The sequence below is a fragment of the Dipodomys spectabilis genome, unplaced genomic scaffold (genome assembly GCF_019054845.1).
Source record: "Dipodomys spectabilis isolate Male_0828 unplaced genomic scaffold, ASM1905484v1 ptg000573l, whole genome shotgun sequence".
NCBI classification, from domain to species: domain Eukaryota; kingdom Metazoa; phylum Chordata; class Mammalia; order Rodentia; family Heteromyidae; genus Dipodomys; species Dipodomys spectabilis.
Window position 1 is genome coordinate 724,745 of NW_024871250.1, and position 13,311 is coordinate 738,055.

The 13,311-nt window shown below is 57.9% G+C and overlaps 1 protein-coding gene across 1 annotated transcript in view; it reads left to right on the forward strand.

The window, feature by feature from the left end:
- The window catches only part of Notch3 (notch receptor 3), a 44,728-nt gene that overhangs the window by 14,970 nt on the left and 16,447 nt on the right, over positions 1–13,311 (forward strand). Inside the window, 14 exon segments of the mRNA XM_042670631.1 lie at positions 2,389–2,531; positions 2,624–2,962; positions 3,052–3,174; positions 3,292–3,525; positions 6,129–6,284; positions 6,379–6,564; positions 8,249–8,362; positions 8,840–8,953; positions 9,468–9,701; positions 9,844–9,954; positions 10,878–11,070; positions 11,152–11,303; positions 12,192–12,305; positions 13,064–13,219. Coding sequence (XP_042526565.1) covers positions 2,389–2,531; positions 2,624–2,962; positions 3,052–3,174; positions 3,292–3,525; positions 6,129–6,284; positions 6,379–6,564; positions 8,249–8,362; positions 8,840–8,953; positions 9,468–9,701; positions 9,844–9,954; positions 10,878–11,070; positions 11,152–11,303; positions 12,192–12,305; positions 13,064–13,219 — 2,369 coding nt within the window.

Genomic DNA, 13,311 nt, shown 5'->3' on the forward strand with positions numbered 1-13,311 from the left:
GCCTACCACTTTCTGTCTGTGTGACCCTGGGCTAGTTACTTGACCTCTCCAAACTTCACGGCATCTGGGAAGTGGGAGAGTTTCTTCCTGCAGGATTCCCAACCATAACAATAATACCAGGAAAGGGAGAAGGTTGGGGTTTCCAGGCAGGTTCCAGGAGAAAGTCAAGAGGAGGCAGAGGGAGCTGAGTTTTCATTCTGGGCTCCTGGCCTCCTTGGGCAAGTGCATGGAGCTTTCTGGTGGTGGTGGTGGTGGTGGTGGTGTGTGTACTTGTACTGGGACTTGAACTCAAGGCCTAGCTACTGTCCCTGAGCTTTTTGGCTCAAGGCTGGTGTTTTACCACTTGAGCCACAGCCCCACTTCCAGCTTTTTGGGGATTAATTGGTGAGGAGTCTTCATGGAGTTTCCTGCCCTGGGTTGGCTTCCAAATCAGGATCCTCAGACCTCAGCCTCCTGAGTAGCTGGGGTTCCAGGGGTGAGTGCCAGGTGCCAGGTTTGGCCTAGCCATAGGAAAACGAGAGGGGAACAGGACATGGTCGGGGTGAGGGGAACCCTCTGGAGAGTGTATTGTTCTTGGGGGTGGGGGGGCTCGCTTGGCTTCCGCCAGCCGTGGCCACGGCCCCGGTACCCACATCACTGTTTCATTCCCGTGTTCCCTCTCTCAACACTATGTTTACCAGACACAAGACACTGGGGGGCTGGGTGGATTTAGGGGTGACTTTAGACCCAGAGAATGGGGCGCACGTGTGCCCTTTGGCCTAGGCCTGAGCCCCCTTGGGTTCACCTGTTGGGATCTGAGGCTCAGGCCGCACCCTCGATGGGGGGGGGGGGGTCCGGGCCCAGCGCCCGCGCCTGCGCAGTGCGGCTCTGCGCCTGGCCCGCGGCCCCGACAGGTGAACGCGCCCCGCCCCGCGGACAGGTGAATCACCGGCGCCGGCGGACGCCCGGATCCCGGATCGGCCCCGCGGCGGAGCGGACTGCGGGGTTCCGGGGGCTCCCCGAGCTCCCACGCACCCCGCACCCCCCAAAAAGGCTTCCTTGAAACTTGCGCTGCGCGGGCTCCTCCCCGCGGCCCCCTCCGCACGGCGCCCCCGGGGGCTCCCGCACCCCGCACCCCGCACCCCCAACCGAAGCCCGGGCCGCGGGGCGCGGCGGGGCGGGGCGCGGCCGGCGCTGGAACCGGCCCGACCGGTCGGCGGGGCGCGGGCGTGGGAACCGCCGGGGGCGCGGGAGGGGGCGGAGCGACCCGCGGGCCCGGCCCCGCCTCGACTTGTCTCCCGGGGTGGAGGGGGGGCTGGGGGTGATGCGGGGAAACTGAGTCACCTGCTGGCGTTTCTGGGACAGGCGGGGGGGGGGGGGGACCTGGACGCCAGGGGGAGGGGGACGGGGAGGGGGGCGGGGATGGGGGCGGGGAGGGGGGCGGGGGGACCCCTGGATCTTTGCACTTCCCCCATCTCCCTCCACCACACCCAGGGTTGTCAGCTCAACTCTTATTTTCTTTTTGACGGGGCCTGGGGCTTGAACTCGGGGCCTGGGCGCGGCCCCTGGGCTTGCTTTTTGTTTTTTAAGCAAAAATTGGAGATAAAGAGTAGAGGGTTGGGCAGGTGGCTCCGTGGTAGAGGCCCTGGGTTCGATTCCTCAGCACCACAGAAGCAGAAAAAGCCGGAAGTGGCGCTGTGGCTCTCGGGGTAGAGCGCTGGCCTTGAGCACAGAGGCTCAGGGACGGCGCCCAGGCCCTGAGTTCAAGCCCCAGGACCCGCAATAAAAAAGTCCTGCCCTGTCTGGCTTCAACCCTGCAGCCCCAGAACTCAGCCCCTCGAGTAGTTGAGATTACAGGTGTGAGCCGCTGGTGCTGGCACGTTTTCTTTTCTTTTTTTCTCAATGTGCTTGTAGCTATAGGTTCTGGGATGAAGAAATACCTTTTGGGGGGGATGCCACGCTAGGCTGGTGGCACCCACCGCTGGTGTGTTGTGTATTAATCCCTGGCTTGTTTATATTCTCTTTGCCTGGCCTGTCTGTGAGGACCGAGTTGGTAAGAACCATGTTCGTTGTGTTACCATGTAGTAGATGCACAGTACATATTTGTTGTGAGAATGTGTGCGTGTGTGTGTGCGTGTGTGTGTGCGTGCATGTGTGTGTGTGTGTGTGTGCGCGCGCGCTGACCCATTGGCCAGTCTTGGGGCTTGAACTCAGGGAACTCTCCGACTTTCCTGTCCAGGCTGTCTGGGAACCAAGATCCTCGGATCTCAGCCTCCCTGAGTAGCTAAGACTACAGGCGTGCCCACCAGTGCCCAGCCTGGCTGTGTCTTGTGTGTGTGTGTGTGTGTCTCTCTGTGGCAGGGGCCACTTTGCCTCGTGCTGCCCCTCCCATGCCGCCTCTGCCCGCAGGTGCCCTCCCGGCTGGGTGGGTGAGCGGTGTGAGCTGGAAAACCCCTGTCACTCGGGCCCCTGTGCCGGCCGTGGTGTTTGCCAGAGCTCCGTGGTGGCGGGCGCCGCCCGGTTCTCCTGCCGATGTCCCCGCGGCTTCCGAGGTGAGGGGCCGGGGGCCAGCTGGCCTGCGGGGGACCCCGGGGCCGGCCGGGGTGTGGATGTCACCCGCTCACTGTCATGCTGGTCCCTGCAGGTCCCGATTGCTCCCTGCCCGACCCCTGTCTCAGCGGCCCGTGCGCCCACGGCGGCCGCTGCTCGGTGGGCTCCGATGGCCGCTTCGTCTGCTCCTGCCCGCCTGGCTACCAGGGCCGGAGCTGCCGGAGCGACGTGGATGAGTGCCGGGCGGGGGGGCCCTGCCGGAACGGGGGCACCTGCCTGAACACCCCGGGCTCCTTCCGCTGCCAGTGTCCGGCCGGCCACATGGGGCCTCTGTGCGAGAGCCCCGCGCTGCCCTGCGCCCCGTCCCCCTGCCGGAACGGGGGCACCTGCCGCCAGGGCGGGGGCCTCACCTACGACTGTGCCTGCCTTCCTGGTGAGCGGGCTGTGTGCCCGGGGCAGGGGCAGCAGGGGGGGCAGGCCGACCTCCTAGTGACCACCTCCCCCTGCCCCCCCCCATGCCAGGCTTCGAGGGCCAGCACTGCGAGGCGAACGTCGATGACTGTCCGGGACATCGGTGTCTGAATGGGGGGACGTGCGTGGACGGTGTCAACACCTACAACTGCCAGTGTCCTCCCGAGTGGACAGGTGGGCATCAGGGGCTGGCAAGGAGCTGGGGGGGCGGACCTGCACGCACGCACGTGTGAGCGCACACACACACACACACACACATGCCAAAGGCGTCCGTCCGTGCGCCCGCCGCAGGTCAGTTTTGCACGGAGGACGTGGACGAGTGCCAGCTCCAGCCCAATGCGTGCCACCACGGGGGCACGTGCTTCAACACGCTGGGGGGGCACAGCTGCGTGTGCGTCAACGGCTGGACAGGCGAGAGCTGCAGCCAGAACATCGACGACTGTGCCACGGCCGTGTGCTTCCACGGGGCCACCTGCCACGACCGCGTGGCCTCCTTCTACTGCGCCTGCCCCATGGGCAAAACCGGTGAGTCATTGCTTTCAGTTTTGGTTGGTCGGTGGTGGGGCTTGAACTCTGGGCCTGGGCGCTGTCCCTCAGCTCTTCAGCTCAAGGCCAGCGCTCTACCCCTTGAGCCACAGCGCCACGTCCAGTTTTCTGGTGGTTCATTGGAGATCAGAGTCTCACGGTCTTTTCTGCCTGGGCTGGCTTTGAACCGCGACCCTCAGATCGCAGCCTCCTGAGTAGCTAGGTTGACAGGTGTGAGCCACAGAGCCCGGCTAGTGACTGTTCTTTTGAGTCGATGAAAGAACACGACCCTGATTTAGAAAGATTATATTGGTGTGCGGGTTGGAGGGGCGGGGTGCAACTTAGTAGCAAATGTATGCCTAGCATGCATCAGGCCCTGGGTTCAATCTCCAGAACCAGGGAAAGAAGGGCTGGGTGTGGTGGCTGATGCCTGTAACTCCAGCTAGTGGGAGGCTAGATCAGGAGGCTAACGGTTTCATTCGAGGCCAGTTCACTGCAACAAAGTGAGCAAGGCAGGGCTGGCGAGGTGGCGAGGTGGTAGCATGCTTGCCTAGCATGCATGAAGCCCTGGGTTCCATTCCTCAGCACCACACGAATAGAAAAAGCCAGAAGTGGGCTGGGAAGGTGGCTCAGTGGTAGAGCACTTGCCTTGCATGCATGAGGCCCTGGGTTCCATTCCTCAGCACCACACGAATAGAAAAAGCCAGAAGTGGGCTGGGAAGGTGGCTCAGTGGTAGAGCACTTGCCTTGCATGCATGAGGCCCTGGGTTCGATTCCCCAGCACCACATAAGCAGAAAAAAGCCAGAAGTGGCGCTGTGGCTCAAGTGGTAGAGCGCTGGCCTTGAGCTGAAGAGCTGAGGGACAGCGCCCAGGCCCAGAGTTCAGGCCCCACGACCGGACCCCCCCTCCAAAAAAAAAAGAAACAAAAAGCCAGAAGTGGCGCTGTGGCTCAAGTGGTAGAGTGCTAGCCTTGAGCAAAAGTTGTTCAGGGACAATGTCCAGGCCCTGAGTTCAAGCTCCAGGACTGGCGGAAAATAAAAAATAAAAAAAAAGTGAGGAAGGCCCTCATCTCAACAAATAAACTGGGTGTAGTTTGTGCTTGTAGACTCAGCTAAATTGGAGGTACAAGACTTGTGATCTGAGGCTGCCCGTGCCAAAGAAAATAATCCATGAGAGCCAGGCACTGGTGGCTCACACCTGTCATCCCAGCTACTCAGGAGGCTGAGACCTAAGTAAGGATCGTGGTTTGAAGCCAGCCCGGGCAGAAAAGTTCCTGTGAGGAAAGTTTCCTGTGGGAAAGTTCCTCCCATAATCACTGAAAAACTAGGTTTGAGAGCACGACCAAAAAAATAAAAATTAAATTAAAAAAATCCATGAGACTCTGTCCCAAACAAAAACCACTACTGTAAGAAGGCAAAAGAGGGCTCAGGAAGGCGGCTCGTGGTTCAAGTGGTAGAGTACTTACCTAGCAAGGGCCTCAGTTCAAACCCCATTAATGCCTATTGAAAAAAAAAAAGAAAAACAAAAGTAAGGAGAGAGGGAGGGAGGTTGTGCCGGAGGCTGGATTTGGGGTGAAAGGTGAGCCTAGGAGAGTCTGTGAGAGGAGGCTGCGGCACACTGTCCAAGGCAGAGATGATTGGAATGAGGAACTAAGGGTTGGTGTGAGCAGAGACAGAGAGCTCTAGGAAACAGCCAAGGCCAGAGAAGGCACTTCATGGAGCCCAGCATGCCTGGCCCAGGGCAGAGCAGAAGCGGAGGCTTGGAGTAGGACTCTTATATAATTGGAAGAGTCCACAAATTTCAAAACGGTGTACGTTTCCTACTTACTTTCAAATGGCTTAGGAAAAAGAAAGAAGATTAGCAGATGAACAATAGTTGCCCTTAAATAGTGGGTATAGCAAGGATCAGTTTTCCTATAGGTTTGAAGTTATATATAAAATAAATAGAAAGAATGCCCCACCTGCTAAATATACTGAAAAAACAACAGCAGAACAAAGGGTTATTCTCTTTCTTTCTTTCTTTTTTGGTCAGTCGTGGGGCTTGAACTCTGGGCATGGGCGCTGTGCCTCAGCTCTTCAGCTCAAAGCGAGTGCTCTCCCGCTTGAGCCACAGCGCCACTTCTGGTTGTCTGGTGATTCATTGGAGATAAGAGTCTCAAGGACTTTCCTGCCTCAACCGGCTTTGAAAAGTGATCCTCAGATCTCAGTCTTCTGAGTAGTTAGGGTAGCTAGGGAGTAGTTAGGGTAGCTAGGGAGTAGTTAGGGTAGTTAGGATTTTGGGCTATTTCTTTTTGTGCTGGAACTGGGCCTTGAATCAGAACCTAGTGCTTTCACTTATATTTTTTTCTTTTTGGCTCGGGGCTAGCACTCTACCCTTAAGCCACTTCTCCACTTCCAGCTTCTTGATGGTTAATGGAGATCAGGGTTTTCACTCTGCCTGGCCGGCTTCAGACCTCAACCCTTAGATCTCAGCCTCCTAAGAGGTTACGATTCCCGGTGTGAGCGACCAGCGCCCTGCTGGAAGTGTAGCTAGCTGGTAGAGCTCATCCCTAGCCTGGCCTGGGACCTGGCGGCCTTTGACCTCTCCCCCTTCCTTTTCCCAGGCCTCCTCTGCCACCTGGACGACGCCTGCGTCAGCAACCCCTGTCACGACGACGCCATCTGCGACACCAACCCCGTGAACGGCCGGGCCATCTGCACCTGTCCGCCGGGCTTCACGGGTGGGGCGTGCGACCAGGACGTGGACGAGTGCTCCATTGGTGAGGGTGACACCGCGCAGGACGGGGGGGGGGGCAGGGGAGGGGCGGCCCGCCGGCCACGCCCAGCCATGCTGGCTTGTGCCCTCCTGCGCAGGTGCCAACCCGTGTGAACATCTCGGGCGGTGCGTGAACACCCAGGGCTCGTTCCTGTGCCAGTGCGGCCGGGGCTACACGGGGCCTCGCTGCGAGACCGACGTCAACGAGTGCCTGTCCGGGCCCTGCCGAAACCAGGCCACCTGCCTGGATCGCATCGGACAGTTCACCTGCATCTGCATGGCAGGTGCGTGGTGGGCGTGGCTAGGGCAGAGCCAGAGGGTGGGCGTGGCCAGGGCGGAGCCAGAGGTTAGGGCGGGGCCTAGACAGCCATAGGGTAAACCAGGCCACCTGCCTGGATCGCATTGGACAGTTCACCTGCATCTGCATGACAGGCGTGTGGTGGGCGTGACTAGTGGAGCCATAGCATGGGGGCGTGGCCAGAGGGCATGGGAGGAGCCAGAGGTTAGGGCGGGGCCTAGACAGCCGTGTGTCTAGATTGTATTGGCCAGTTCACCTGCACCTGGAGTGCATCACCTGCATTTGTGTGGCTGGTGCGTTGTGGGCGTGGCTGGGGCGGGGCCAGAGGCTGGGGCGGGGCCTAAACAGCCGTAGGGTGAACCAGGCCACGTGTTTGGATTGCATTGGCCAGTTCAACTGCATGCCTGGGGTGTGTTGTGGGCGTGGTCAGAGGTTGGGGCGTAGCCTGGATTGCCAAGGGGATGGGATTTAGTATAGAGACCCTTGATTGGGTGGGATTTTGCTCAGTGATTGAGCATGCGCATTTACCTCGGAGGAAGGCTTGGATTGACTACTCAGTACCGATTACCCCTTCCCCCCTCAAAAAGAAGAGACTGGAACCTTCGGTGAGGTGGTGACAGGGTCAGAGCACAGTCTTTGCAGTTGGCCGCCAGTGACCCACAGCTGTGATCACAGCTACTCAGGATGCTGGGATTTGAGGATGACTGTTCAAAGCCAGCTCAGGCATCGAAGTCCCAGAAAATCTTATTTCCAATTAACCACCAAAAATACTTGGAAGTAGACCTACAGTTCAAGGGATGGAGCGCCAGCCTTGAGTGCAAAAACGAATGGACAGCATCCGGCTGGAGGATATGCACCGTCAAAAGAAATGAATCTGTAAAAGCTCAGATTATCTGGCAGTGACTTGAGGCCTCATTTTGGGCAGGGAAAGGGGGATGGACCCTAGGAAGATGGAGAGTGGGGCTATAATAGGAGTCTGCAGACAGGGTTGCACTTAAATTGGGGTTGTGTACTGGGCTTTAGTGGGCCCTGGGGTTTGGTAGGGCGTAGCTTGAGGACTGCAAAGAAGTGGTAGAGATGAAAGCAAAGCCCATATGGTACTTGGTCCAGTCAAGGTATTACCATACAGTAGATCTGAGACTTGTGGTTCAAAGCCACCTGTGCAGAAAAATCCGTAAGACTCTTATTTCCAACTAACCACTAGAAAACCGGAAGTGGCGCTGTGGTAGAGCACTAGCCTTGAGCAGAAAAAGATCAGAGACAGTGCCCAAGACTCTCAACCAACGAAAACAAACCAAACCAAAATAAAACTGAACCAGGGGCTGGGAAGGTGGCTCAGTGGTAGAGTGCTTGCCTTGCATGCATGAGGGCCTGGGTTCAATTCCTCAACACCACATAAGCAGAAAAAGCTGGAAGTGGCACTGTGGCTCAAGTGGTAGAGCGCTAGCCTTGAGCTGAAGAGCTGAGGGACAGCGCCCAGGCCCAGAGTTCAAGCCCCATGATCGACAAAAAATAAAAATAAAATAAAAATAAATAAAAACCCCAAACCAAACCCCCTCAATCAGGTTGATCTGCAGAAGGGCCCCAAAAGCTCATGAGATCTGTCTATGTGCAGAGAGAGCCAGAGTACCCCCAGGTAGCCCTAATTCCCTCCCTTCCCCTCTCCCCAGGCTTCACAGGAACCTATTGTGAAGTGGACATCGATGAGTGTCAGAGCAGCCCATGTGTCAACGGGGGCGTCTGCAAAGATCGAGTGAACGGCTTCAGCTGCACCTGCCCCTCAGGTGAGGAGCCTGGGACGGGAGCTGACGCAGACAGGCTTGAGCTGGTTGTCCTTGACTCACACCGCCATCCTCGCTACTCAGGAGGCTGAGAGCTGAGGACCAGCGTGGTCCAAAGTCGGCCTGGGGTAGGGAAGCCAGTGAATTCTTCTCTCCAACGAACCACCAGAAAAGCCAGAAGCGGGGATGTGCTTCAATGGTAGTGCACCAGCCTTGAGCAAAAAAAGCTCAGGGACAGTGCCCAGATGCTGAGTTCAAGTTCTTGGACCAGGACACGCGCGTGCGCGTGTAAACACCCCCTCCCCTCCCACAGAGATGGTTCTGTGCAATCAAAAGCTCCAGGACCCAAACCTGTAAGATCATGTTGGTACCTTATAATAGAAACCACGTGTTCTGAGGCGTTAAAGGTGTGCACCCAACCAGGCAGGGCTCTGTGAGGGGTGACAGCCCTGCGAGCGGCTCTCCCACTCCACACCCCAGGTTTCAGTGGGTCTATGTGTCAGCTGGACGTGGATGAGTGTGCAAGCACGCCCTGCCGGAATGGCGCCAAGTGCGTGGACCAACCCGATGGCTACGAGTGTCGCTGTGCCGAGGGTGAGGAAGGGCCAATGACAGCCTAGCAGGAATCTGGGGGCGGGCCTAGCAGCGGAGACAGCCAATGATAGGCTTGGGGAGAAACTGGGGAGGTGGGGTTTCTGCAAGGTGAGACCAAGGGCCGGAGCCAATGACAATTGCTGTGGGGGAAGGTGGAGCTCAAGATGGAAACAGGCTGAGGTTGAGACTAAAGGCAGAGCCAAAAGGTCTGGCAGGGAATAGGGCGCATGAACATGCCACATGGGCCTACTTTCCGGTCAGCTTCCATCTCCAGGAGTGGGTGGGCCTTAAGACTGGGCGTGGCCATAAATGGGAGTGGCCTGTTCCAGGGGCGGAGCTTGGAGCTAGATGGAAGGGGAAGGAGGAGGAGGCTGCAAGTGTGTGGGCGGGACCTTGAACGGAGCCCGCCCAATAACGGGTCCCCGTGCGTAGGCCAGGATTGGTGGAGGCCACCGTGGTGGGTGGGAACCTTAGCAAGGGGGCGGAGCCTGAGCCTCCCCCGCCCCGCCCCCAGGCTTCGAGGGGACCCTGTGTGAGCACAATGTGGACGACTGCTCCCCTGACCCGTGCCACCACGGGCGCTGCGTGGATGGCATCGCCAGCTTCTCGTGTGCCTGTGCCCCCGGCTACACGGGCACACGCTGCGAGAGCCAGGTGGACGAGTGCCGCAGCCAGCCCTGCCGCCACGGGGGCAAATGCCTGGACCTGGTGGATAAATACCTCTGCCGCTGTCCTCCTGGCACCACAGGTGAGGCGGGGCCCGGGTCGGGGCCATGCCGGGCCTAGGCCGGGGCGCTACACCAGGAAGGGAGGGAAGGGGACACGGGGTTTGGAAATGCCGGCTGCACCTCAGTGGCGGCCACGCCTCGCCCCTTGGTCCCCTCCGGCAGGTGTGAACTGCGAGGTGAACGTCGACGATTGTGCCAGCAACCCCTGCACCTTCGGGGTCTGCCGGGATGGGATCAACGGCTACGACTGTGTCTGCCGGCCGGGCTTCACCGGTGGGTCCGGGATGGAGGGGTGAGGGCCATCTCCCCGGGTTCCTCCTCATGCGTTTCCCCCAGCTTATTTTTTATTTGTTCGTTTGTTTACGTATTTATTTTTGTGCCATACTGGGGGTTGAACTCAGGGGTTGTTTTCCTTTAGCTTTTTTTTCCCCACTACCACTTGAGCCACACCTCCAGGTACTGCTTTTTGCAGGGTGATTGGAGAAAAGAGTGAGTGTCGTAGGCCGGGTGCTGGTGGCTTATGCCTGTGGTAATCCGAGCTATTCAGAAGGCTGAGATCAGAGGATCGCAGTTCGAAGCCAGCCTGGGCCAGGAAAGTCCCTGAGACTCTATCTCAGTGAACCACCAGAAAGCGGGAAGTGGAGCTGTGACTCGTGGTAGAGTGCTCACCTTGAGTAGAAAAGCTCAGGGACAGCGCCCAGGTCCTGAGTTCAAACCCCACAACGGACAAAAAAAAAAAAAAAGGGAGGGGAAGGGGGGAATAGGAAAAGGGAAGGGGGGGAAGGGGGGAGGCCTCACAGAGTTTCCTGCCCTGGTTGCCTTCAAACTTTGATCCTTGGATCTCAGCCTTCTGAGTAGCTGGGCTTACACCTGTGCTTAGATACATCTCTTTTGTTGTTGTTGGTCATGGGGCTTGAACTCTGGGCCTGGGCGCTGTCCCTCAGCTCTTCAGCTTGAGCCACAGCGCCACTTCCAGATTTCTAGTGGTTCATTGGAGGTAAGAGTTTCACGGACTTCCCTGCCGGGGCCGGCTTTGAACCGTGATCCTCAGATCTGAGCCTCCTGAGTAGCTAGGACGACAGGCATGAGCCACCGGCGCCCGGCTCATCTCTATCTTTACAAACACGGTTCCCCCAATCCTGGTTGGCTCGACCATCCTTGTCCCGGGATGAGGTTGCCTACCACATGTTTCCCAGGGCCCCTCTGTAACGTGGAGATCAACGAATGCACATCCAACCCGTGTGGCGAGGGAGGCTCCTGCGTGGATGGAGAAAATGGCTTCCACTGCCTGTGTCCCCCTGGCTCCTTGCCCCCACTTTGCCTCCCTCCCAGCCATCACTGTGCCCAGGAGCCCTGCAAACATGGCGTCTGCCATGATGTACCTGATGGGTGAGCCTCTGCCCCCAACTCCCAACCCTGTTGCTTATGATCTCTGGCTGTTGTAAGCCTCTGACCGCCATTCCCTTCCAGGTTCCGCTGTGTGTGCGAGGCTGGCTGGACCGGCCCCCGCTGCGGCCAGAGCCTGGCTCCAGATGCCTGTGAGTCCCAGCCCTGCCGGGCTGGGGGTACGTGCACCAGCGAAGGACGCGGGTTCCGGTGCACCTGCCCTCCCGGAGTGCAGGGTGCGTATCCTTGCCCCGTTCTTCTGCATTCACCTTTTCTTTTTGTGTGTGGACATGCTGGTACTGGCTTCAAACTCGAGGCCTCAGCCGAGCACAGATGGCTCACACCTGTCATCCTAGCTACTCAGGAGGCTGAGATCTGAGGATCACAGTTCAAAGCCAGCCTGGGCAGGAAAGTCCATGAGACTCTTATCTCCAAGGAACCACCAGAAGACCCGAAGTGGTGCTGTGGCTCACCTTGAGCTGAAGAGCTGAGGACAGCGCCCAGGCCCAGAGTTCAAGCGCCTTCACTCTTGCTTGTTAGCCTTTATTTTATTTTTTTTTTGTCGGTCGTGGGGCTTGAACTCTGGGCCTGGGTGCTGTCCCTCAGCTCTTCAGCTCAAGGCGAGCGCTCTACCACTTGAGCTACAGCGCCACTTCCGGTTTTCTGGTGGTTTATTGGAGATAGGAGTCTCACGGTCTTTCCTGCCCGGGCTGGCTTTGAACCGCGATCCTCAGATCTCAGCCTCCTGAGTAGCTAGGATTACAGGCGTGAGCTACCAGCACCCGGCAGCCTTTATTTTTTAAAACTCAAGGCTGGCACTCCACTACTTGAGCCACAGCTCCACTTCCAGTTTTTGGTAGTTCATAAGAATCTCACAAACGTTCCTGTCCAGGCTGGGTTTGAACTTCAGTCTTCAGATCTCAGCCTCCTGAGTAGCTAGGATGACAGGCTTGAGCCACTGGTGGCCAGTGAACGCTCTCTCTCTCTCTCTCTTCTTTTCCCTTTTTCTCCTAAGGAGTTCCCCAGGGAAGGAGGTATCAAAGTGGGGACCGCAGAGAGTGGGGGGACATGGGAATGAGGAATCCTCCCAGACTGTCTCACTCTGTCTGTGTTCTCTCCCACAGGCCGTCAGTGTGAGGTGCTGTCCCCGTGCACCCCGAATCCCTGTGAGCATGGGGGCCGCTGTGAGATGGGTCCTGGCCAGCTGATTGTGTGCTCCTGCCCCTCAGGCTGGCAAGGTGTGCCAGCTCCTCCTCCTCCTCCTCTTCCTCCTCCTCTCCTCTGCTGCTTTGCATCCTCCTTTTGCCCTGTGGTCCCGGCTGGCCTTGGAGACCTTCCTGCCTCAGCTTCCCAAGTGCTGGGATTACAGATTCTAGGCACACAATGGCGCCACAGCTCTATTTAGGACTCATTTTGGAAGTTTATAGAAGAGTCTCAAGGACTTTCCCACCTGGGCTGGCTTAGAACCTCCATCCTCAGGATGACCAGCATGAGCCACCAGTGTACGGCTTCATGAGACTTTTATTTCCAACTAACCAGCAAAAAACTGGAAGTGGTAGAGCATCAACCAAACGTAGTGCTCAAAGCCCTGAGTTCAAGTCCCAGGCAAGGCCAGCACAAAAACTAAATCACAGCTGGACGCTGGGGGCTCACGCCTGTCATCCAGCTATCAGGAGGCTGAGATCTGAGGATCACCATTCAAAGCCAGCCTGGGAAGGAAAGGCTGTGAGACTCTTATCTCCAATAAACCACTCAGAAAACTGGAAGTGGTGCTGTGGCTCAAGTGGTAGAGCGCTCGCCTTAAGCTGAATTACTGAGGGACAGAGTTCAAGCCCCACCAGACAAACAAACAAAAAAACTAAATCACAAAGAAAGAAAAGCAGGCAGAGGGAGATATTCTGGAATGGTTTTCTCTGAGCCTCAGGCCTCAGATTCCCAACACCAGTAACCCCCCTCCCCCCCCCCATCCTCATGCTATCTTGCTTCCTACCCTCAGGTGTCCGATGCCAGCAAGACGTGGATGAGTGTGCCGGCCCGGCGCCCTGCGGACCCCGGGGCATCTGTACCAATCTGGCGGGCAGTTTCAGCTGTACTTGCCTTGGGGGCTACACGGGTCCTTCCTGTGACCAGGACATTGATGACTGTGACCCCAGTGAGTCAGTCTGGGGAGCGTGGTGTGGGAGCACATACCCATCAGGCCCATTGGGGCGCCTACTGCATGAGCTTTCCTTCCTCTTTGAAATT